At 43.7% G+C, this 26,374-nt stretch overlaps 1 protein-coding gene across 1 annotated transcript in view; it reads right to left on the reverse strand.

Moving 5' to 3' along the window:
* CCDC69 (coiled-coil domain containing 69) overlaps window positions 1–25,592 on the reverse strand; it is a 41,927-nt gene extending 16,335 nt beyond the window's left edge. Inside the window, exons 1-3 of the mRNA XM_018555601.1 lie at window positions 25,363–25,592; window positions 2,769–2,826; window positions 1,129–1,277 (exon numbers count right to left, since the gene is read on the reverse strand). Of these exons, the coding sequence (XP_018411103.1) occupies window positions 1,129–1,277; window positions 2,769–2,826; window positions 25,363–25,410 (255 nt within the window). The 5' untranslated portion in view covers window positions 25,411–25,592. The remainder of the gene's footprint in view (window positions 1–1,128; window positions 1,278–2,768; window positions 2,827–25,362) is intronic.
* Between the last annotated feature and the right edge of the window lie 782 nt (window positions 25,593–26,374).

The raw sequence follows: 26,374 nt of genomic DNA on the forward strand, positions 1-26,374 counted from the left end.
AAGGTACTTGGCATCTGTGCATCCCTAGTTTCCAGTAAAGGGTACTGTAATTACTATAGAATACACAGACATTTTAGACAACTGCGTGCGCTTTTAACCTTGTGGAAATAGTTTGGGAAAGGCTCTTTAATGTTCCAGCATTTATGAAGCCAGCTTCATAAATGTATGGTTTGATGAGTTTGGTGTGGAGGAACCTGAGTGAGTTGCACACTCCTGACCTCAACCCTACTGGACACCTTTTGTATAAATTGAAATGCTGTTTGCGAGCCAGGTCTTCTCGTCCAACAACAGTACCAGACCTCACAAAAACTCTTTTGGCTGAATGGGAACAAACTCCCTCAGATACTCCAAAATCTTGTAGAAAAAGTGAAGTCTGTTACTGGCCACAAAAGTGGTGGTGGGGGGTGCATGTGTCAACTGTATATTAAGGTACATGGTTTCGGAATGGGATATCCAATAAAGTCATAAAGGTGCGATGGGCAGGTGTCCATAAACTTTTGACCATTTAATGAATATACCCTAAGGGCCTGTTCACACCAGATGCAGTGCGTTCCGGCCCGATTCTAGCCAGAACGCACTGCCTCGCATTGCATCCGGCTCACTTTTTTGTGGGGCAGGAGGGGGCGTGGCGGGCCACACGGATCGCAAGGCACATTATGCCTGCAGTCCGGTGCGCTTAAAATAGTGCTTGCAGCATTTTGATCGGAGCAAACCGCAGGCATAACGTGCCATTCAATCCCCTGCGGCCGGAGGGCGTGGCTACGGTGCCATTCACTTCAATGGCCCGCCACGCCCCCTCCTGCCCCACGAAAAAGTGAGCAAACCGGCAATGTGAGGCATTGCATTCTGGCTAGAATCGGGCCGGAACGTACTGCATCTGGTGTGAACGGACCCCAATTCCGGGTACTGCCTAGGCTCAAACCAACTGCGTGTGTTAAAGTGCAGGTAACTGAGCCACTGCACAGGCCACTGATTTGAATTTCCCAGCTTCTCTGTCCAAATTAAGCAAACACTGCAGTCCTTTCAATCCATTGTCAGCCACACTATAGTCTCCCACTGCAATAATACTGCTGCATTGACACCTAGCTCTTTTAGTGAATCAATACTTCAACCAATTCTACGTCTGACCTTTTCCCTTAACTCCTGTGCCTGCTCCTCCAGCTTCTTTTTGTTGGCCTCTTCAATGGATATCTTCTCCTCAAAGTGGGCCTGAAGGAGATTTCTAATTTCTTGCTCATAGTCTTTGATTTTCTGCAAATTTTCACTTGATCCATTTCCTGTAAGATGACAAGAGTGAATGTCAGGCCAATATCTGTGTTTACAAAACAAAACTACTTTTTGATGGCCAGGGAACTCCATAAATGGATTTCTGGACTACTCTGACTAGCTATCAGTGATAAATAGACGGCATTAAGGTTTTGAATGGAACTAATATACACAACAAAAGGAGGGAAGGTATAGTCAATGTGTTGCCTACAACAAACAGTAATTCCAAAAGATGTCACCAGCACTCCAAAAGTAGATTCAATATATTTTAATGACAACGGTCATTCAAAATCATAAGTACTTTCGGGGCCACGTTGGGTCCCCGTCATCAGGCTCAGAATGAGCCTGATGACGGGGACAGAACGTGGCCCCGAAAGTACTTGTGATTTTGAATGACCGTTGTCATTAAAATATATTGAATCTACTGTTGGAGTGCTGGTGACATCTTTTGGAATTACTACTTGACTACACGGTGCCTCCGTGGTCGCTACAAGCACCCTATTACAGACATCATCTCCTAGTAGATCCGGTAAGGAGTGCAGGAAGATACACACAATTTTGCCTACAACAAACAATCTCATCCTTGCCCTCATTTTCTAACATGCTAAGGCAACTAAAATCAACTTGGAATGGCTGATAATCAATTAAATTAACCACTAGTTTCCTTTACTATAATATGTGTGGATCGTGGAGATCTTTCCCCAAATATGTTAGATGCACAATCAGCATCTCCCACATCAGTACAGGAAGTGATGGGAAATCAGGCCAATAGGGGCACAGAACTAGATAAACACACACATATTATTAAAAATAATTAACAGAAATTATAATAATTATAGCAGTTTAAGGGCCTTTATTCATTTTATTAGTAAAGTTGTCATTTAAGTAAACCTCCACACCCCTCAGTGAAAAATGTACCTTCTTTCCCACTCCAGAGATCTTCACTGTGTGGCCCTACCTAGTGCTGCACTGCTTCTACAAGCAAAACATCTGAAATAGGTTCTCTCTGTTATGGTGGCCTACAGACGAGTGCTGACCATCCATAGGGATGAATGGGGCCAAGGCACACATGCACACTAAGTTTTTTTTAACCTTTCAGACATCACTGATCAGGGTGGGGGGCTTACTTCACTTCAATTAAAGTAAAGTTGTTTTTTTAAGTTCTAAAAAACACAGCAGGGTACACAAAAAAACCCAGGAATCACACAGCCCTTTGTATTATATGCATGTTTAAAGCAAGACTAATTTGGTCTTTTTTCCTATACCTGTAATATATCTGCTAAAACAGTGCTACTGCAAAATGCTTTTCCATTTGAAGCAAGACTTTTCTTTGCCACCTGCTGCAATGCTGATCGATCTGCCTTCTCCATCTTCCAGCTGGGAGTAAGTAGAAAATGACAGCCACAAATGGAGAAGACTGATCCTGCATACCACAATGACATACATTTGTCGCTGGTCTTGCCATAGCTTGTCAGATAGAAGATCAAAGCCAGCTCTCTTACCAGCTATGTTGTTCAGCTCTTGAGAGGTCTGCCGGTTCTCCTTTGTTTTCTGACGACTCTGAAAGAAAGTGGGGACTTGTTTTTAACATGGTATTTGACAAAGTTTCAGGAGGACCATAGATACTTAAGGGTGGTTATGATGTGCAGCTATGTATTGACTACCCTCTGGCATCTGTTTTGGCCATCATATCCCTAACCACGAATGCCAACATGCCAATGAAGAAAGGTGAGGAAGGAGTGTTGCAGACAGCAGTAGTAGTGGCTTATTAGCAGAAACCAAAAGCGACTGGAGAGTTTTATGGCCTTGTTCCTTTCCAAATGAGCTGCAGCAGTAATGTCTGTGGGTTCCCCGAAGTCATAACATTTTTGCATAATACACAAAAAAAAAGCCAGATCAGGAAACTGTCCAAGGTCTATGGATGACAGTGGAATCTAAATTCAGATGGCTGTGGTTTATTTGTCTAGTGGCCTAGCTTTAAAGTACACCTTTCCTGAGAGAGATCTAGTTAGTGCCATGGATGACCTCCTATATGTGCTAATTGCCTGGCTGGCCCACTGGCTTCAACACAATCACAGACCTAAATTTTGCAAAGGAAAGTTGGAGGTCCTTATCTGTATACCTACTCCAGGAATGTACAGTATTGAAGCCAGAGGGTCACAAACAAAGCATGTTGCATGTGCAAAATAACAGCCTTCCTGTTTCAGAAAAGGCAAAATCCACCCCAAACTTTTACATTTTCTTTGTATAGAATGCAGTAGAATTAGAGCCTTTTATTGCGGTCTGTGTCCCTTTTGGGAAAATTTCCCCACACTTGCTGTCGAGACAGAAAGTGATGAGAGATCTTTCCAATGGGGACACAAGCAAAAACAAAAACATTTTTAGTAGAGTGAGGATGTGTAAAAATGTCTGGCAAGGTTTTTTAATCCTGTCCGTCTCTTCCTGTGCCAGTGACAACTGCGCCCCCTTATTACATGTACGGTCACCTGATCATTAACTTGAACGGGTGACAGCTGCCGCATGTAAACGGCAGATTAGGGATTCCTGCTGCAGGAAAACACAAGTTCCTGATGCAAGAATCCCTAATCACACCAAAACTTACAGCCTTACTCTTTTCCATCTCAATCCAAAACGGAAAAAAAAATAATATAGGCTGGAATTAAGCATTAAAAACAAAGAGACTTCTCACAAAAGGTGAATGTGGATTACTTCCTATTTAGATGAACAGTAAATTTTTATACCCAAGAATAAAATGAACACATACAAGTCAATTGGGAAGACAAAAGCAGCTTGAAACAGGCTGAGTCAGCCTAGGCAGTCAAGTGTAGGTCAGAAATAGATCAACTGCAAGAGATGCAATGAACTTTGTATGACATCAAAAACATCTTAAACCGATGTCAAATGCAAGTGAAATCCCCCTCATATTTGTCCCTTTCACCTTAGGTACAGCACCTTAAACCCTGATTAATAGAGTACCAATAAGGCTTTTTATATGCAATACCGGTCCCTTTTTGGGGGGCTTGCATGCATGCCTTGGATCCCACTTACATCACAAAGTGTACAAATTACTTTGTCCAAAGTTCTTTGTGTAAGTGCATCCATGGTTAGTTGTGGAAACTACTGTATATGCCCAATGTTTTTGTTTTTTGGGGGTAAAGAGTTGGGGCGGTTGTGATTTGTGTTGGTTTTTTTGTTGTTGTCTATCAAAGAGGTTTGCCTCAGTCTAAATTAAAATCAAGTGGAATCTATTTGAAAACAACTTACAACCTAGATTTTCCCTTCAACACAAACTCAAAGAAGGAATCCTATAATGATATCCAAAGCACTGAAAGAATTGTATTATGTGCAAAGACCAATTTCTGCATGGGCATCTTAGGCCGTGGCTACTTTCAATTTATGTTGACTCTCTCTAACACATTCCCGATGTATAATATAAGGTTCGAGACTACCATCACACCTGTCAGTGCAAGGTCGGTTCATCATTGCTACTGTTCCAGCACAAATCTGCCCCTTTTTTTTGATGGAATAGTGTTCTTACTTAGTGGTTGTCACCACGACAATAACCATCCAACCTGACAGAAGTTCAAACCCCATTTCACTGAAAAAAGTTTGTTGTGTTGCAGCCTGTGACCTCAACAAGTAAAAAGAAATCTTCCCAATGGGAAAACACAAAGCAAATAAAAACATGACTTACCAATCTTTTTCAAAACTAAAAAGAAAATAAAGTTTGGCTTTCGGAGGAAATGAGTATTTTCTGTCTAATAAAGGTAATAGCAGATGTGTCGGCTTTTAAAAAGGATGACAGGTTCACTTTAAAAATTGTTTATATGCGACATGGACCAAATGTAAGAGACCATAATAAAATCCCTAGAGCTTATTATCAAATAATGTGTAGCCTAGAAAGCCTTTCATTATAAGGGAAGGAAACATGAACACATAAACAACACAACACAACACACACAAAACAAATCTGCAAAGCAAGGTTAAGTAAAACATAAACCCAAGTATATTAACAAGGGAACCTGTCACACCAAAGCAAGTGTGTGACATATTAAAACACAAGTCCAATACCCTAGCATGCCATTTTAAAATACAAACAGCTTTCCATAATGCATAGTGGGATGCAGGGGATGTAGCATGGCACTCAGATATCAGTGCTGGAAATGCCTGCATTCCATGATGCAAAGCCTCTGGTTAGTCTGTCCTAATGACAGGTCCTCTAAAATGTACCGAATATCATCCCAACTATATGATCTAACCTGCATCTGGTGATGTCTATGGGTACCAACGGACACCCCAACCAACCACTAAGGAGAGAATTGCCGGCGACTGACGGGACGTTTTCATATGATGCTATTGTAAACTCCCTAGTCAAGGCTGGTGTTGGCACTGTATCCCTCCCTAATTAATATGGAAGGTCTAATAATAATAATAATAATACAAGCATGCATGTGAAGACAATTCCAGACTATTCAGGAGGCAATACAACTGTTCCGAATTCAAAGAAAATGAATTCTATTTAGGCTAATATGTGTTCTATGCATCCCTCTGCAGCAAGATTTTACATAGCTTCTCACCTGTGGTATGGGTGGGTCTGCTTTCCAAAGTCTGTGTTAAGCTGGCCATACACCTACAGATTTTTTGCAGATTTTCTATGGTCAGATGGAAAAAGTGCAACAGATTCCTCCATCTTCCCTAAACTGTTGTGGATGGAGGAATTTCCCACTGGGCCAAGCTTCAGTATCTTGCTAGTCGGCCCCGCTAACTCTCAAAATACCTGAACAATCTGATTGGATGCAGGCATTGTTCAGGTATTTTGAGAACCAGCAGGGCCGACTAGCAAGATACTGAAGCTTGGCCCAGCGGGAGATTCCTCCATCCACACAGTTTAGCGTAGATGGAGGAATCTTTTGACATGACTCCCGGAGAGAGATGCATCATGGGATTGTTGACCACAGCTGGACGGCCGGAGTTTGGCTACCCCTGCTCTAAAGAGCCAACCCACTGCTTGCGTCAGGGCTGAGTGGTCTTGGGCGGAGTGATGTTTTTAGGAAGCTATGCACAGCACCCTGCTGGCACCTCCTACCATGCCTGATCTGCCTGTGTTACATACAGAAAAACAGAGACCCAATGATGACATCACTGTGCAGGGGCGTCCCCAGGCCGGGTGCCACCTGGAGCAGAGACCGGGTGACACCCCGCCGCGACTTCATTGCCCATGCGCGGCCGTCTAATTGACGCCTTCCGGCGGCCATCTTTGTGATCGGCCCCTCCTCTCTCCCGACACTGTCGGGCTCTCGGTCCATGAACGAGTGCCCAACTTTTTAGAGGGGGTGACACCAAAATGACTGTCAGTCATTTTGGTGTCACCCCTCCAATGGTTGTAAAGGATGGACATCGGCACTCCAAAGCAAGTTCAGTACGTGTTTATTAACGTACTAGTTGCAAGTAGAACACTTTGAACTTGCTTTGGAGTGCCGGTGTCCATCCTTTACTGATATTTTGTCGAAAGCCACCCGCTGACACCTGCTGCACCCACCCTCCATTTTTGGAGCAGCGGCTCTGAGTGAGATGGGTACACAGACTGTACCCTTCCAATGGTGTCACCCGGGCGCGGGCCGCACCCCCCTTGTGACGCCACTGTCACTGTGTCAAAAGTAAGGAATGTAATGAAAACGTTTCTTCCCTTCATGTTGATTGGGGAGGAATTAGGTAAGGCAAATATAAGCAGATTAAAAGTCAGTATAGCTCATACTTCACCAGGTTTTCTGGATGGAATTAGCAGTCACTGAATGATTTCACCATTGCCTGCAGCAGCTTTATGTTTGTTCATGTCTCTCCTTTCACCTAACATATTTGGGTAATTATCTGCCAGTATACCATATCTCTTCTTCTGTATGTGTGAAATCATCACATGTATGAATATGATCAGGGTGTCTCTCCCATAGATCACATACTTTCTTCCTTACACCAGCATTCTCCAGTCAGGTCTGATAGAGGAGATATATTTTTAATGTGGGTGAGGAAAACAGGAAGCTTGATAACACATGAAACGCAAAGCATATGTGCTCATCCTAGCCACTCACCGCTCTGCATCAGGGGTGAAGGTGTAAACTAAGAACAGTGTGGATTCATTGGGTGCAAAAAGTGAATGCAATGCTCTAACTTTGCAAATAAAAATGTGTAAAGGGTATCTACGGTGAAAAGCTAAAAAGAAATCTGTATTTCTATATTGCATTTCCATAAGTTCTCTTCCACTCCTAATAACTATATCACGTATGGGCCCTCTTACACCTCACAAGTCTGCCTTTGGTTTGGGAACACAGGTTGGGTGTAAAGTAAGGTGAGCGTTGGCCATAATAACTTCTTACAGGAACTTCTTACAGCTGGTTACACCTTACAGGTTACAGCTGAACTCCGGGAAAGAAAATAAAAAATAACAGACCAGTAAAAGTGCAAAGGGAGGTGCATAGCAAGGTCTGGGGAGGGGGGGGTCTTTGTAGGGTAGAGTTCTGCTTTAACTTCAATTGCCTCCTCCCCAGCAACACACTCTAAGCTGTACAATAATAAAGTATATGCTAAAGTTAATGTAAACCCTATCAATTAACTTCTCTTGTTTGGTTCCTTGTGGTCTGTTAAAGAACAATGCAGCACCAACATTTTCTTAACCCTTCCAGTGGGGCTACTCCTGTACTGCCAGGGTTAAGAGCTAAAATAACTAAGTCATACTAAGCCGATCCTCGGAGCCAGCCGATCCTCTGAGCCAGCCAGCTGTGACAGGCCTACACAGTACGTGATGACTAAGAGCAAGCTGGTTCCGAGGATCGAGTGAGAATAACTATTTTAACTATTTTTGACCCTAGCCAAAAGGAGCACTTAACCCTTGTAGTGCTGGTGTAGCCCTACTGCAAGGGTTAAGAAAATATTTAAATGTACCCAGCGTTTTGCTTTAAATTTACCATTGCAAGGGTTCTGTTATATGTTTGTCATACATTCAAAATATACCTGTTGATCCTGCTCAAAATCTTGTGAGCTGATAACTTCCTGTGCTTTTAGCTGGTGCCGACTGTTATCAGTTACTTTGTTCTTTAGGCAATACAGAACCACCCCTCTCTAAATTCTGGAAAATAGGGGAGGGGAAGGGTATCTAAAGTCCTATGATGCGCCTGTTCTGATACATAAGAAGGAGGAGGGTGTCTTCCTTTCCTGTGCAGTAACATCCCCATTGACTTCTTTAGGGTTCATTTCCCAAAAGGATAAGTACCAGAGTCGTAACAATCACCATACCGACCCAGGCAGCCGCTATGGGGCCCGGGGCACAGGGAGGCCCGGCCAGGACATTCCCTTGATGCCGTGTGGGCCGCTATGGCATCTCAGGCTGCTGGCTGTCAATAGCGGCTGTGAGGAGGAACGCGCCGCTATTCACATGTGCAGCAGTGCGTTCCTTCTCACAGCCGCTGCCGAGTCGGTGACAACCAGCAGCTTCGGAGGAGGCGGGGCCCAGTGATCGAGTAAGCGGGGCTTAGCGATGGGGAGGCGGGGCCTCATCACTGGGGCCCGCCTCCTTGATCATCCTTCCCATCGCTAAGCCCCGCTTACTCGATCACTGGCCCCCACCTCCTCCATCGCTGCCGATGATGGAGGAGGCGGGGCCCGCTAGCGATCGTGGAGGAGAAGGAGGTAGACAGAGGATCGGAGCAGACAGGTAAGAGTGCTTGACCGCCCACCTGAGACCCTGCAGAGCCCACCATAGAGAGTCCATGGTGGGCTCTGAAGGGTCACCCTCAGGTGGGCTGTGTGGGATCTCAGGTGGGCTTAACACGAAATCACAGGGCCCCATAGAAAAGTTTGCTATGGGGCCCTGTGATTTCTAGTTACGCCCTTGATAAGTACCCTTTGTTTTAAAGTGAACTTATCCTCTGAGGGAATGTTATTTACTAAAGTCTCAGTATTGTAAAATCCTTGTTTTGTTGGGACAGCTCATTTTATATTTCATTAGCATCTAAGGTACCTGCACCCAAAAATTCCACACCTAATGCACATCTCCAAAAGTTACTCTTCAGCAGTCAATGGGCATGTGCCCTCATCTTCCTCTTCATCACGAGCTGCTGCTGTACCTCTAAATAAGTGCAGTAAAATGTGACCCTGCCTGCTCTGGGCAATACTTAGGATTCTTCACACTTCTGATACATGATGGTCTCTTGTGAGTTTTCGGCGCACAGTCCAATTTTAGAGCTTTGCCATGAAAAGCGTAGTGGGTTTAATGGTTCATGCAGGTTATTTATGAACCTTTATCACGTCTCCTGAAAAGGATTTCTTTCGGAATAACACCTCTTTGTATATATGGGTCTGAGGTTTATGATTGTGCTGTGCTTTTGAAGATGTAAAATACAGGAACATCAAACCAGCTAGAGAATAAATAACATTAATCCCGTCCCAACATCGCACATTCCCCCTGCTCAGTGTCTCATGACAAGTGACCCTGCTGGCAGCCTTCTCACTCCTGGAGAGTACACAGTCACTGTTAAACATTCACTCCCAGAAGTAAACTACTAGAAGTTATAAATGTAACACAGAACCTCTGCGGAGTCTAACCCACGTATTTGAAGAGTAGGGGATGACTTTAAAGTGATTTTAAATTCAAAAGGTTTTCAAGCTATTTCAAATGCCGATGGAATCCCTTACAATGGATGCTGCTCCTTGATGTTTAAACTGTTTTGGCTTCCTGAAAAATCAGCTGGTCCCCGAGCACTGACCCCGATTTCCTGTTTTAGGGAAGCTCCTTTCCCTTGCAGGGTCGTATGGCTCCATCCTTGTGTGTGCTAGTAACCTGTGGGTAGTGTGTCTCCACAAAACACACAGACAGCAAGGTAAGACACTCCCCTGATCCCTGCTCCTCCTTCTTCCTGTCTCCATGTTAGTAGATGGACAGCTACTGGAGACTGCTCTGTCCCCTGTGATCTTGTACTGGACAGGGCGCTCGGGGAAGTTGAACTGAGAGACTTGGAACGGTTTCAATGAACATGATAACTAAGTGCTTTGGCAAAAATGCAAAGAAATACTTTGCTGGGCAATGTATATGTGTTGGATCTGGATTCATTATGGAAAAAAAGTCTGACAGTTTAGTATTAAAAGTGCATGTATAGGCAAATGTTTTTGTTTAGTTTTGGATAGAGTAGGAATGACAACTCCTGCCATATTTGTATTGTCCCTTTTCCTTCTATGTAAATTCAGCTTCTTGTTTTGGTGACCACAGCTTCCAACTGTTCCTCATTCACAGTCTTTTATGCAGGGAAACGTACATATCAGAATGATCAGTAGGTCCAGAGACACAGGCAGTTGAAATTATAATAAATTCCAGACAATTCTTGTAAAGTCAAGACACCCTCTTATTACACCTCCTTAATGGTTGGGGAACCCAACAATCACATTAAAAGAACAGAGATCCCTGCCCATTTTGCCCCTGTAAACTAGAGAATACCGCCTTATGCTATGCAGATAGGGCAAAGGGGAGGAATTATGTAGTCTTAAAAGTCCATTTCCACCTTTGTGGGGGTATTTTTTTTTTTGTAAAAGCCAGCAATGCACAACAAGTGTACATGAAGCGGGCATATGCAGTTGCTGTATACGAACACAGAATCTTATTTTTTTTCTGTCCTCTTCATGGCTCCTATTGAAAAAGCTACCTCTGTGCTCTGCAAGCAGTCTGTGTAAATTAACACTCTCTCCCCCTATTTATTAGTATTCATGATGGCAAGGGTTGGAGTGTACAAGAAAAAAGCAGCACATGGAGGCAATCAGTTCATGTGCTGACAAGAAGCATGCTGATAAGAGAAAGCTGAGTGACAGAGATGAGCTCATGGCTGTGCTGCTTCTCCTTTCACTATCCAGTCGCAGGTTGGGCCAGGTCGAAAATGACCTGAGCTCAGAGCAAGTAGGTTGAATGAGGCTTTCCATCAGTGAGAAAAAAAAAAAGTAAAAAAGTACGGCAGAGAAAATATCTGGATTGAAGTGAAACATTGCAGAAAAGGTGTTTTTTTTATTTTAAATCTTTTAAAGGGCTATTCGTTTTTACTTATCTATTTTTTAGTGTTTGGGCTTACAGGGGAGGCCTTCTCTATGACAAAAACTACCAGTGATCACATCTCTGCTATTTAAAAGCAGATATTGACAATCTCGGCTCCGGAAAACAATAGTTGTATTTTGAGACCTTAGTAGCATAATTATACGCACACTGTGTGTAATTTATATATATATATATCTATCTAGATATATATATTATATTTCTTTGACTGCTGGGTTCATTTGTAAAAGTAAAAATGGCCTGCGATTCTTTTATCAGCGTGTGGATGTCAGTTACTGTAATAGTAGGACCCACTCCCCTCCCTGAACATGTTCTTGTTGCAGCAGAAGTACAGAGAGCCCTCCCCGCACCAAGCTCCATACTTCGGACAGATCCCTAGAAGGAATGTACAGTCGGCTGCACTGGAAAACAGATTCCCGTCTCATGCCAACTGCATTTGTAATGTCAAGAAGTGTTTACGAGATTTGCGCTGTCTGCTAATAAAAATGGTATGGGGAGTTTCTGTGTACATCCACGGTGAGCTCAGGATGGCAGAGAGTGAGCCAATACTATACCAGATGCTCTGTGTGTGTGAATTGAAAAGTATTTTACCCCACTAACTCACCCCACTACGGTAACAATGAAACAACGGTCTGAAAAGACCTGAATTGGCAGAGAGACCAACGTCATAAAAAACGGATAATTTATTAGTGTGTCCGTCACTAAAACTAATACCTAAACTTAGAGGTACTCAGTAGAACGTGGATACGCAACTCTGTTATTGCCCATACTGCTGATCGGTGTGTAAGTAAAGAGAGCTCTCCTTACGAGTCTTCAGAAATCAACATTTATTAATTTATATAGCGCTGACAATTTACATAGAGCTTTTTATATGTGCACATTCACATCAGTCCCTGCCCTCAAGGAGCTTACAGTCTAAGGTCCCTATCTCACATGCATACATATGAAGGCCGATTTAGGCAGGAGTCAATTAACCTACCAGCGTGTCTCTGGAGTGTGGGAGGAAACCGGATTACCTGGAGGAAACCCACGCAAGCACAGGGAGAATTTGCATACTCCTTGCAGATAGTGACCTGGCCGCGATTCGAACCAGGAACCCCTGATGCTGCAAGGAAGAGGCACTAACTGCTACACCACTGTGCTTCCATCAGTATCAAGATTCTAGCTTGCCTGTCCTGTAATGACAGAGGATGGTAGAGCAGTGACGTATTCAGGGCATGCCACATATGGCACATGCCCTGGGTGCAACTTGAAGGGAGGGGCATCGCTCAGAGAGTCAGCGAACTTTCAGGGTACCGAAGACTGCCCAGTGGTTTAACTAGCAGCAGCAGGGGTTGAATAATGAGAGCGGCAGTCACTGTTGCTGTCAATATTCAACTCTAGCTATAATTAGTTGCTAGGACCACCTAGCGTCCTAACAACTAGCCAACAGCAGTCAGGGAGTTGAATGATCCGCTGTAATCATTCAGGTCCCTGGCTGCTGGTGACTGCTGCTGTCATTATTCAACCCCCAGTGCTGCCAACCAACTGCTAGCAGCTAGGAAGTGCAATGACCCCGCTGTTTTTTGGTTTCTAGGAGGGAGAACTGATGTAAGAGGAGGGGGGAACTGATGTAAGGGGAGGGGCGACGACTCTGGGCACTGATTCTCCCCTTACATCAGTCTCCCCTTATAAAGTCTGATGTAAGGGGGAACTCTGATGCAAGGGGGACCTCTGAGGCTTCTCATGCAAGGGGGACTCTGATGTAAGGAGGGAGCCTCATGCAAGTTTGACTTGTATTTTTAAAGGTGATATTATGGTAAATTTATACCAAAATATGGGTTTCTATTTTTGGAAAGGGACACAGTTTCTGTGCTCGTAATAGGTGCGATTATCTGTAGATACACCTCTGCAGCAGAGGAACCACAAAAAGGTGAGGACCAGGAAATCAACACCCAAAATATTGGCGTATCAGTTCTACTTTGCAAGGAACCCTTCAGTTTAAGTTTTAGACTCACTTTAAATTAAATCACATGCACCCCAGGGATGGATTTACTATTAAGCACAGAAGGCTTGTGTCTATAGGCAGCAAAAGACAAGAGGTGTCTTTATTTTGTATGGTTCCTGGCCATGTATCCCCCCCTCTTCTCCCCATTATTAGTAAACCTACAGTACCCTCATATAAGTTTTATTTACACATTATTACAACATCCTAGGTCAGGTTATGACCAGTAAGGCAAGGCCATGTTCGTTTTAAAAGAAGAGATCCTAGCAGAAGGGTGCTGCAGTGTTCACCAGAGGCTGTGTGCCAATAGGCTCCTGATGTGGAAGTCAAACAGAGTGCAACCTTCTTTTATGTGCCAGTGATGAGATATCCACAACAACTGAATGCTCAATGAGGCACAACTGCTGCAGCCATTACAAAGCTGAAGATTGGCGTCACTTCCCAGTGGATTAACTGTAATGCATAATAAAAAGAAACGGCATAATCCAGAGCCACCTTTGATATGACCTTGTGGGTCAGAGACTGTAGAGAAATCTCACTGTTGAAGTCGGTAAGTGGTTGTTTAACTGATGTTCACCTCACCAAGTCTCAAAATGACGCCCTAAATGGATTTGGATCTACGCCTTAACATGATGACACCCAATTCACTAAAGCACTGTGTATGACAAACAACTGCCATGTTTTTGGTTTTATTTAATAAATACTGTGTTTCATCCCTTTTAGAATGTCAACACTATTGATCTCCTCCTGCCTTTTTCAGCCACTTCTTATCTACACTTGCACGAGTGGGAAACCGACTAATTTAAACATGGCTGTTTACATACAAGCTGTAGAGCCGCCCGATCGCTTGTATGTTGTCTGCACATGTGCAGCCCCCACCCGCTGTGACCAGAGATTGGAGCACATGATCTCACAATCTCCAACTGATCTCCCCTCCGGTCTCTGAATGTGGAAGTGATGGTGTAATGAGGGCCTGGATCTGTAGATGGAAAGAAGCTGGTGAAGCAGATCTCTGCTTCATCAGCTTCTCTGGGGCTCCCTAGGTGACATTAGTGGTCTTAAAGACCCCTGATGTCTCCATGAAGAGGACCTGTCACTATAAATTTGCTATCACAGAGAGGGCTTCTTAGCAAAGAGGACAATTGCTCCGCACCTGTTAAATATCACTGCAAACGTCAGAGTGGGAGAAATAATTCTAGAGAGCTCAATCACTGATAATACTAAACTGATGAGCAGTAAAAGCTTTTAAAGCGTCGCCTATGGCCAATTTTGGGTATGGTAGTTTTTTGCAATTTTAAGGCTTTGTTAGGGTGACACCCCTGGCAGGTGACACGGGCTTCCATTAGAAGCGGAGTCTAACTACCAGCCGGTGTTCACCAGAGCTCCTGATGGTGGAGATGGGCTTGGCTGCTTGCTGGTACCAGGTCGCGATCCCCAGGCTTGCCCCGCCAAGGGATGGACAAGAACAGGAGGGCTCCAATGAGGAGACAGTCAGATCCAGGCAGAGTTCAAGGCAGGCGGCTAGCAGAGGGTGGTCAGACGGTCCCAGGTCAGCAACGAGTAATTTGAGGATAAACGCAGGAGACAAGAGCAAAGTTGGGTCAAGGTAGAAGATCAGGACGGGCAGCAAGCAAAGAAGGATCAGGTGGTCCAGGACAGCAACGAGAAAACAGCAGAAGTATGAACTCTTTAGACAAACAGGAAGCTGGCAAAAAGGCACAGCACCAGCTCCTTGTAGAGCTGGTGCTTAAATACCCTTCGACACGCCCAGCCTCAGAGTACACTGGAAGTCCTGGTCTGGAATAATTTACTATTACTAGCCATAGTGGCCTGGACTCTGTGAGATCCATTAGTAGCAGATCTTCTGGAAACCCTGTCTGGGATTCTCAGAGGAGAACGCAAAACCCTGACAGAACAGGCTTGACATGTTTGGTGTCTATGTACCTGACTTATTGGGTAATAATAAATGTTCCAACATAACGTAACATAACATAACGAAAATAGTTTTTTTCAAAATTTTCAGTACTTTTTCCTTTATAAAGTAAAAAATAAAAACCAGTGGTGATTTAATACCACCAAAATAAGCTCTATGATTTCAGTACAACGTTGCATGACTGAACAAATGTCAAAGTACTGTAGTGCTGAATACTGAAAAAAGGTCTGGACAGGAAGGAGGTTTAACACCCCGGTCTTCAATTGGTTAAAAGAACCATTAACCTGTGTGTTTGTGAAAGCTGGCCTTGTTTTTTGATACTTTGTCCCAAAACCAAAATAGTTTAGTTGCACTGTCAGGGTTATACTTCAGTGGGGTGCAGAATACTGTCAAGGCAGAATACTATTTGGATACTACTGGAGGTCAGATCTTCTTTAGATAATAAGAGAAACAAAAAACAGGCAATGTACATACAAAGCTTGCTAGTAAAGTGACATTAAAGTAAATTTTTTCCCCCTCCCCCCAATGTTAATGTCAATGTCGTTTTCATTTGTCTCTCCAGTGCTGCTGCGGGTCTGCGATCCAGCGCCGACTCCTCTGTGCTTGCTGGTACTTCTTGTCCCACTGTTTCTGCATGCGGGCGCACGCTGTCCATAGACTTACCTTGTGTCTCTCCTCGTCTACCGGCCGAAAATGTGAACTGTGCATGCGTCCGCCCCAAGATGGTTTGCGGCTGCCCAAGGATATTCACATTTTCGGACGGGAGTGCACAGGGAAGACACAGGTGAGTATTAACCTCTGTTAAAGTTTTTTACACTTTTTGCATAATTAAAGCCTCCGTTTTTTTTTGTTTTTTTTTTGCATAGATCTACTGCTAGTAAGCAGTAGATCTATGCAAAAAAAACCGGAGGCTTTAATTATCCTTTAAATTGAGCCTAGTGGCCCTCATTACACCAAGATAAGAACATCACTGAGTGTCTAGGCCTAAAGCGTGCTTGTCAGAGCCATCTAGGGGCTATTACAGCTGTGCACTGGTCATGTAACCTTTCCACAATACCTGGATTTTATAGGTCACTAAATAGTAACCACATGTTGCTTTATGTTAAAGGTATACCCCTGCCAAACCACACCAGTCTTCCATAGGGTAGACCTCTGCCACAGCCACACCACACAAGCACAATTCAGACCCCCGCCATTCTAAGCTTCCACACATTTAGCTTTTTTTTTTCCCCAAATGCTTCCAACCCCCATTTTTGCTGATCAGAGTCAGCCGTTATGTGACCCTCCATAATGGCTCTTCTAGGAATTAAGAGTGGTGATCCTCACTGCACTTAATAAAGTAACTATTTCATGTATCTTTTATTGCATGAAACTCGCTCTTGGGTTACTAGTTAATTGCAGTTCTCAACTCCAAGGACAATGCCTGTCCTACCACATGATACATCAAGGAAGATAAATATAAATCCTCCACCACCTTTGCTTGCTCCTTACTGGGAATGACAGAGAGTGTGTGGGTGTGCAAGCAGAGGAGTAAGCATCATCTTAGCAGTGTGTATATATATGTGTCAGAATGTGAGGGAGCAGTGCAGGTCAGTGCTGCTATGACTGAAGCGCTTAAAACAGCCAATGCACATTCCTGCATATCAACACGACCGAGAAGGGAGATACAATGAGCAAAGCGACTAGAAGGCAAAGAGCCAGCTGTTTGGAAGAGTAAAATAGCAACTTTAAGGTGTGACTTTAGAGTGCAAAGACATGCTGTAACCCACAGCAACCAATCAGAACTGTGTTTTTAGGGCCCATTCCCACCACATCCAGATCATCTCCAGACCAGATTGTTTCCAGACCCAAAATGCATCCTAATGGATCCCTATGCTATTTCTGGCCTCTATTCACACCAGCGCAGTCCGTTCTAGACCAGACCAGAAAAATATTGCACGTCTCATTTTGTCTGGTCTGGAATGCACTGGAACTGCGGGCAGGTTCACACCATTTTCCGGACCAGATCTGGTCCGGAAAATGGTGTGAACCTGCCCTTAGTCTGGAAAATTGTGTGAACCTGCCCTTAGTCTAGTCAGTCTAATGAATGCCAGTCTACGATTGGTTTGGGCTGTTGCATGCTAGTGCTCTTTACACTATGCTCAATTGGAAAATCCTTCCACATTTGTGCCAAGGATAAAATGAAGGGGGTCAATGTCGTCAGACCATCATCCCTGTTAAGGTATCTGTGTGCTACAGAGCTGCAATTTGAAGTGTGAAAGTGCTGGACAGCTTGATGCTGTTTTTAATCTATTTTGGTACTATGAGATCACCGTGTACTGTTTTCCTACGCAAATTGTTTATTGTAATTCTTTTGCAAAGTTATTTACCTGGAGACATGGGAGGGAGAGCACGTGGTAGGGCAACGGTACTGCTACTAACTGCAAGGCAGTGGCTTAGCACTGCAACAGAAGGTGTTGTTACCAGCAGGGTCGCCATGTAAAATTTGCAATAGATGCACACAAAATTAAGAACATTGTATACAGTTAGACATGATGCCAAACATACAAAAAAATTCTAATACATACATTATATGATGCACATACCTGATTTGTTCGTGAAGGGTGGCTTTATGCCCACAGCATTAGGGCTTATGTTGACAGGCATGGTTTTCCTGCATTTGGCGTGCATATGAAACGCACATGAGATACAGTTCAGCACACTGCTATTGACTTGAATGGAACTATACATGACGATTCAGAGGTTGCATTTGAAGTGCTTTGCATTCTGTTTTTCTGAATGCAGTGTGTCCTTTTGAGGCGCGATTGAACTGCAGGCAAAGCAGGTCAAATGCAACCTTTCCTTATCAAACACTGCACCTTCATGGGTTTGAATGGAAAATAAAGCGTTTGACATGAGCACCGACTGTTATGACCCTTAATCAGCCACTGGTTTTTTTTACATCTTAAAAGAACTACACCAACAGGATTCTTGAGAACCCACCATACACAAGCATACTTTGCTCTACTCTGCAACCTAAAGTGTTCTTTCAGGTGAAACTTAGTACTGGAACTCAAAGTTCATTTGGAAATGACCAAAATGCTGTTACTTCCAAGGATCATAGTTCAGCACATTAATGTTATACAAAAAAAAAAAAAAAAAAAAAGAAGAAGGTCTACAGCAATGGTTCACTTTTTATTTGAAATGGAAAACACCTTTAAACATTCAGTCCACCCAAAACCAGTTACACTGGTACAGATGAGCAATGGTGTGCATGTGAATTATACAGTTGACCATTGTCCATCTTAACCTTGGCAACTTTATACTTGCAAACTCTCCCCCCCAAGGTTGCTGGCCCTGCCCTCCCAAGCCATACAGTGCCACTTCACCTACTGGCATCAGGTGTTCCAATGCTCCTACTACATCCACTGTAATATGGCACAGATCAAAATTTAACAATGGGAGTAAGAGATCCTCATTATAGCCATTGGGGGTTGTGAGAGCCATAAACCACAGATATCGCCACTTGTGTTAGCTGAGCACTTAAAATAAACCTGTGCTTAGACTCCACAGGACAAGGCAACAGATTCAATTTGAGCCCGTCCACCAGCCTTTAGCTGCTGGGAGAAGGAAAGGAAGCCCTGGAGCTTACATAGGGCAAAGGAAGCCCAATCACGACCTGTAGCTCACATAGAGCAAAGAACAATCTCCTCACCCTTATGTGAAAGTACCGGCTGCTTGAGCAGCCAGTCACAAAGCACCAGGGCTGTCACATGGGAGGAACGGTAGTGAGTCATTCATTTTTCTTTGCTCCCCAACAGAGCAATGAGAGAGTAAAAGGAAGGTAGCTATGAGCTGCTGATAGCATTGCTTTGCCTGACATTTGGACAAGAGAAATATGAGGGATGCCATTGCTGATCTCCTTCTGAAAATGCTGATCCTCTGGCATCAAAACTTTCTGAGTCACTAAATCCCAAACGTAGCAGCATCTACTGAGGTCTGAAATATTGTTTTATAGCCTAGACCTAGAAGCAAGTTGTCGGTGCTCATCAACCAGCCAAGTGCCAGTCAGTATTCACACCAGCACCTTACTCTACAGTTATGTCCATGGTCTGCTTGTATAGCTGCATACTTTAAAAAGCAACTAAAGTACACAAGTCAGTACAAGACCCACACCAATACCATCTAAGTACTAACTGCTCTGTAAAAAAAAAAAAAAGTTATTTATATATACACAGTTATATAGATTTCTCTCTCTCTCATATATATATATACACATACACATACACACACACTGAGTGGCCAGTTTATTATGACCACCTGACGTTTGTAGGCAAATTAGCTATAACTAGCTATAATTTCGTGCTGAAGTTGCTAGAGGGCCAGACCATTATAAATAATAGGGAAGCAGGTTGTTTACCACGACAGTAGAAGTGATTTTTTTCTGAAGATATGGGTAAACAACGCAATTTAACAGCCTTTTAACGTGGGATGATTGTTGGAGCTCGGAGCCATGCAGCGAGTATCAGCAAAACAGCAGAATTCGTTAAATGTTCAAGAGGGGCTCATTGTTAAAGTGTTTAAAGACTGGACTGTCAGCCGAAATCTGGGTCTGAACGTGTGAATTGTGGCCGTCAGCGACTAGTCAACATCTCGTGGAGTCACGAGGCGTGACTCGTGACTCCATTTTTTTTTTTTTAATTAAATTTTTTGTATTTTTCCTTTTAATAAAATGAAATTTTTATTTTTTTTTAAATTAATTTCTTTATGTTTAAGCTTTGACATTTTCTATGTCAAAATGAATGTCAATGCTCTCATGTCAGCTTTTACTGGTTCAGCTGAATGCATCTGACATTTGAGGTCAAGGGACCACCACCCAAGCCTTTTAACCTAGGTCAACGAGGCCGACCTCAGTCACTTTCAGCAAGCAATTATGTCCCTTTATGTCACTCATTCGGCTTACTAAAACAACCTCCTCCTGACTTCTACTAGTTTGCCATCAGCAGGGCACAGTAAGTGCACATACTGTAAATGCAGTCTAATGACAACCAGTTTTTTTTTTGTTTAGTTCTGGACTGAGCAGGAGAAGGAGGCGATCTGCTTTTAGGGCTTGCCTACACCATGTCTGGATCATGTTCAGACCAGAACAGTTTGTTTGCGGACCAAAAAAGCATCCCAATGTATTTCTGGGCTCTGTTCACACCAGCGCAGTCCATCCTGGACCAGACAAAAAAATACTGCTCTAGGGCTGCAACAACTAATCGACATAATCGATTATAATCGATTATTGAAAAAGTTGTCAACTTTTTCAATAATCGATTAATCGGCTTCCGATCAGTTGGCCCTGTATCGTCTCCTTTTCTCTGGTCTGGAACACATGGAAATGCATAAAAAAATGGGAATGCACTGGACCGCACCTGAAAGCCCAGTTTAAGCAACAACAAAAAAACCCCCGGAACGTGGCAAAATCGCAGTAAAAATGCAACAAAACACAATGCACAATGTTCCAGATCTGGTCTGGAAAATGGTGTGAGCCCGGTCTTAGTGTGTCTGCATCCTCATTGGGAAGATTTCCCTTTCTAAACCCTCCAGAATGTCTAACCATAACCAGTCCCTACAGCAAACTAAAAAGGTTTTGTCTGGAGTACTACTTATTCTTGCTATTCTGTTTATTCCCAGACACTTTGTCAAATTACTAAGCATGCAGCAGTACTTTGTTTCCACCAGTTGTATTCTGGTTCAAGGGCATACCTTAATATCAATCAAGTAAAAATATCTTCTGGCAACTCCTTAGCGTAAACCTATAAAGCGTAATATGGTGGCGAAAAGCTTTAGGGCCTGTTCACACTATATGCAGTGCGTTCCGGCCACGTTTTGTGCGGCCGGTCCGATCAACATAGTGCTTGTAGCATTTTTATCGCAACGGAGCGGACCGCAGGCACAATGTGCTTTGTGATCGCCCGCACGGGATGGCAAGGCACATTGTGCCTGCGGTCCGGTCTGATCAAAATGCTACAAGCACTATGTTGATCGCACCGGAACGGACCGGGCCGCAGGCATAATGTGCCTTGCGAGCCCGTGCGGGTGATCACATTGTGGCCGGAGGGCGTGGCTACGGTGCCATTCACTTCAATGGCCAGCCACGCCTCCTCCAGCCCCACAAAATACTGAGCCGGCTGCAATGCGATGCAGTGCGTTCCGGCCAGAACGCACTGCATATGGTGTGAACAGGCCCTTAAAGGGTATTTCCACTTTTCCAAGCGAATTTGGGAAAATGGACTTACCCCCACCAATCTGCCCCCTCTCTCCCATGCCAACGATCGGTCTCCCCCCATGTACACAGATTACAGCCCTGCGGTATGCATTTCAAATTTCACTTGCAAATGCTGAGCACTCACTGGTTAGCGAGGTCATCTGACCACACTGACCAACCCTCAAATCACCCCACTTACCTGAATTGCGGGGTGCGTATTCCAGTAGATTCCTGTATTTTATCCAATCGGCGCGACTGTGCGTGGCTCCGCACCATCCAATCACAGATCAATTCACAGAGATCTATGAATGGACAGACTACAAGTCCATCTGCCAGCTCAGCAGGGAGAATTGTAGATCAAAATGAAACACAATTGCCCTTGTAGGATTGCTTCCTACAGCCCATAAAGATCCTACCTCCGTACAGATCTGAGACTGGAGGAATAATCTGCAAGAGCCTGTGTATTGCACTCACATTCCACTCATCATGGTTGTAATGCTCTGCGGCACCAACAATTAACAAATCCGCATGTTTTTCTTTTTCCAATGTGGGTGCAAAAGCTGGACTGTGCCTTTAAAGTGTCATAAATTCTAGCGCCAAGTTCAGTATTCTGGGCATCTGGGTAAACAGACTTACAAATGAAATGTTGTACGACACTCTGCTTATGTCAGCTCCATGGCTCTGCGCCACAGTCACATAGCACAGGTGAACTGTTGAACACATTTAGATGAATGTTGTGCAGTCCTAAGGACACAACTGTTAAGGCTGTACACAGACAAAGAGTAGGACAGAGGTGAATGACAGTTTATAGAAGGGTCAGGCTATGGCTTTTGTTTATCAGGATTGCAAAATATGTTTTACAATCATGCGTCTATAAAAACTCATGAACATATGACACAGGAAGTAAAAACACAGAAGTCAACAAATGTTACTTTCAGGTACAAAAATAACCCAAAACATGAAATGACACAAAATGCATTATAGTCTCCACAGCCATGTGGTCATTCAGCCACGAGGCATTTTCTATTGAAATAAATAGAAACGCATCAAAACACACGAGTTACAATTTGTCAACGTGCGTTATTACGTCTTCTTTCAGCACATGACCACTTTATATTGCATGTCGACACTCATTAGAACTAGAGGTGAGGCTGAGCTTGGTGCAAACCCAGTCCGTCTAAGTTCACATAAGACTGCTCAAAACAGTGACCTCCACCCCATCCTGCGGACTCAATCATTTGTGGGGAGTCGCGTTCCCCACCCCAGCCACATGTGACAAATGGGCAGTGAATACCCTCGCCGCAAATGCCACCATCAATTGGGATTGTCGGTCATAGTTTTGCCTTAGCTTGGGTGAACTCTGGGCACCTGGGTTCACACCAAGCCCAGCACTCATCACTAGTGTTCACGTGTATGGTGATGAACCGACATGCATCAAGACATGCATTGACAACGTCTTAGGCCTTGTTCACACCAAATGCAGAGCAGATCTGCTCAGGTTTCTGCCCACGCAGTGCAGTGGGTTGTGCCGCGTTTTTGATGCGCTTCGGGCCGTTTTTGGTTAAAAAAAAAAAAAAATGTTTTGTTTATAATGGGCTTTCAGTGTGTTCCAGGGCGCTTACATGCATTTTTGATGCGTTTGCATGCGTTCCAGAGCAGGTAAAATAGGGCCTGCTGCAGTTTTTTTTACCTGCTCTGGAACTGCACGCTGCGATGTGAACTGGAGCAAAAAATACCATTGGAATACATTGGACGCAGTTTTGATCCGGTCTGTAACTGCTCTGCACCTGCTCCGCGCTTGGTGTGAACAAGGCCTTATGGTATGCACCGATATGCTTGATATGAATGTTTGCTTTAAATGGTAAACGCATCAAGCAAAAGTCAATGTACTTATGAAGATGTAACGGGATTTATAATGTACCTTCTGGATTATCAGCAATGTGTCCCTAGAAAACTTTTTAAAATTCTTTCATTCAGTCTTCAAATGACCATTCACTGTCAGGGGCGTCCCGAGGCCGGGTGTCAGCCACAGCGGAGGCTGGGTGTCACCCCGCCGTGACGTCATCGCGCATGTTATTTTGGGGTCAGCCCGGTCCGGGCCGCACCCCCCTTGTGACGCCACTGTAATTGAAATCGTTCGTCAGAACCAGTGATATGAAGGGGCTTGGTATGAACCTAGTTTGCCCGAGCCCAAGCAAAACTCTGACTGACACACCTCCCGCCTGGTCCAATCAGTTGCAGCCGGGGCATTTCCAGCAGCCACACATCACAAAGGAGAGGGGAATGTCCCTACCGCAACTGATTGGGCTGGTAAGGGGGAGTGGCAGTCACAGTTTTGCGTGGGTTTGGATGAACTGGGTTCACGCACATCGTTAGTCTGAACATTGGATGATGCCCTCATTGAGTCAACTAATGTTGTTCAAAAGTCCGGCTACTTCCACAGAATCTCAGGCATATTAAAAAGGCTTCTTTACTGCCTATCATGTGCGCACAATATGTATGACTTTTGCCGTATGAAAATCACATACACGGTTAGAATTTTGTTTGCTCAGATCCCATTTACACCCAGAACGCGTGTGAACACATGCAACATTATGCACTTTTTTATGCCAGTATTTGCCAATGCCACTCTAGCTGTGCAGTCAAAAAGTGCACCATGGGGGGGGGAACTAGTGACCAAACAATGTTGGGAATGCCTTGGGGGGTGTTGACTTTCAGTCTCTCTTTTTCTTTGGGACTGGGTCGGTTCTGCCCTGATTATTTGTACTTTTTAATTGTACTGTACAACTATGACACTATGTTAGTGTCTTGTTTTGTTTTACTGTAAAATGAATAAAAAAAAAAAAAAAAAAAAAAAAAAAAAAAAAAAGAAAAAAAAAGCAAAAAAAATTTACAGTTGGGTAATATGGCAGATTAGCCCTGCAATGAGCTCCAACTAATGTAAAGCATATTAATTACGGTGGTGGTATTTAAGACTTTCAATAAAACATTTTCTTTACAGATAAATATAATTTAGTTGTTTTTTTTTTTTTTTTGTAAAAAAAAAAAAAAAAAAAAAAAAAAAGAAGAAGAAGAAGAAGAAGAAGAAAGAGTGCACCAAGATCACAGCTTAAACTGCTGCATGATCTTCTTTAACGTGTATATGGCAGCCTATTGGAATGAATAGGCTGCCGTACACTGACGTGAAACAAACGCAGGAAGCTTTGGGGGCCTTAAGCCGGCCATACGCTATACAATTTTATTGTACAACCTCTGTACAGTCTTCTTTAGAGTTACCAAAAGTATGTAAAATAAGGACGCCTCTAAGCAATCCAATCAAATTGGATCAAATCAGGCAGGCCCTTGTACTATATGGTTAATGGCAGATCTAAAGGAGATTGTGCAATCAGATTGTATTGTAGTGTATGGTCAGCTTTAGATGAGAGACAAGAAAACATTTCCATCCTGCTCTTTTGATTTTCCTCGTCGCTATGGTGAAAAAAGATCAATTAGACCCCACCTTTAACCAAAACTAAACATTTCCAATGAACTTCTACTGGTATGGCCGACTTTAAAGTCTGTCTTTAAATTGTTGTAGTTACGGCAGGTTTTTGAAAGTAAATATATGTTTAGAGGGGATACTTAAAATTTTCAATGCACTATGTAAGTTGAAGCATGCACTAACAATCATGGGACAGATTCATGAACTGCTGACACTTCCAGGTACAAAGTTTTCAACACTGGAACTATCCCCAAGAAATCAATGACAATGGGCATGTGAGCATCAGAGTCAGGGAGAGTTGAAAGGTTCAGATCTGCCCATTACTCGTCTTCTGTGCAGGCAGGAAGAGACAGAAGAAGTAACAGTACTCGAATACTCTTACCTTGTTCCTGGATCTAGGGCAGCACATTCTGCTGGCCTTGCAGCCCATGGCTGCACCCCGTTTTAGAGCCTTGCAGCCACCGGTGGAGTATAGGTCACATCTCGCCCCCCTTCTCTCTCCTCTATACTTTGGCTGGCAGGCTGCCTGTCTCCTACACACCCCTCTGTCTTCCTCTCTCACTCTCACATTCTAACTAAACCTGCTGCTGCTGCTCACTAAAGTTTAGGCAACAGAAAACTATTGTGGCCGTAAGTATCAGAATAGAAGCGCCTGCTGGCAGTGGACAGACTGGAAGGGGCCGGAGAGCGCTGATGGGACGTAGCTGAGTGCACATCTTGATGAAGGTGGTGGGGGGTGAACTGTTACAATGTAACTCCATATCTGTTGTGTACAGCCTGGCACTGACTGCAGGGGGATCCATAACTGAGATTATACCAAGCTGACTTTACAGGAGGCTCCGGTGTGTAGAGAAGTAATAAATACTAAATATTGCATGAGGAAAAATACAAAGTTATGATAGGTGAGGGTGCATTTCATCCTCTGCACACTAATGTGATAGTATGATTGGTAAAAGGCACTAATGACTTGTTATTCACCACTAGTTTATTTTTATACCACGTTTTAAAAAAGAACACATTGCATGGTTTATGGTTGAATTTAAAGCCAAAACGTTTATAGATTTGGAAAAAGTGAGAGTTATAACCACTGTCAGCTTTTTTGCCACCTGTGGAGAGATTCCCGTTCATTTCCTGTGTGATAGCCAAAACAGGAAGTGAGGGTAAATCCCTCCAAATAGAAGGAAATACCTGCTGGGTCACCAGAACTGGTGTCCCGATTGGAAGATTTCCCATCTAATCCTGTTCTGATGACAACCCAAAATGTAGGATTTTGTTTTACCTCCAGTGATAATGTTCAACAGGTCACCTGTCAGTTTCCGTTGCTTTCCCTGTCTGCTAATGGGGACACTTCACTTACCACCAATGTAAGGGGGCACTTTACTGACCACCAATGT

This window comes from Nanorana parkeri, unplaced genomic scaffold (genome assembly GCF_000935625.1).
Source record: "Nanorana parkeri isolate BGI_ZX_2015 unplaced genomic scaffold, ASM93562v1 scaffold203, whole genome shotgun sequence".
NCBI lineage: Eukaryota > Metazoa > Chordata > Amphibia > Anura > Dicroglossidae > Nanorana > Nanorana parkeri.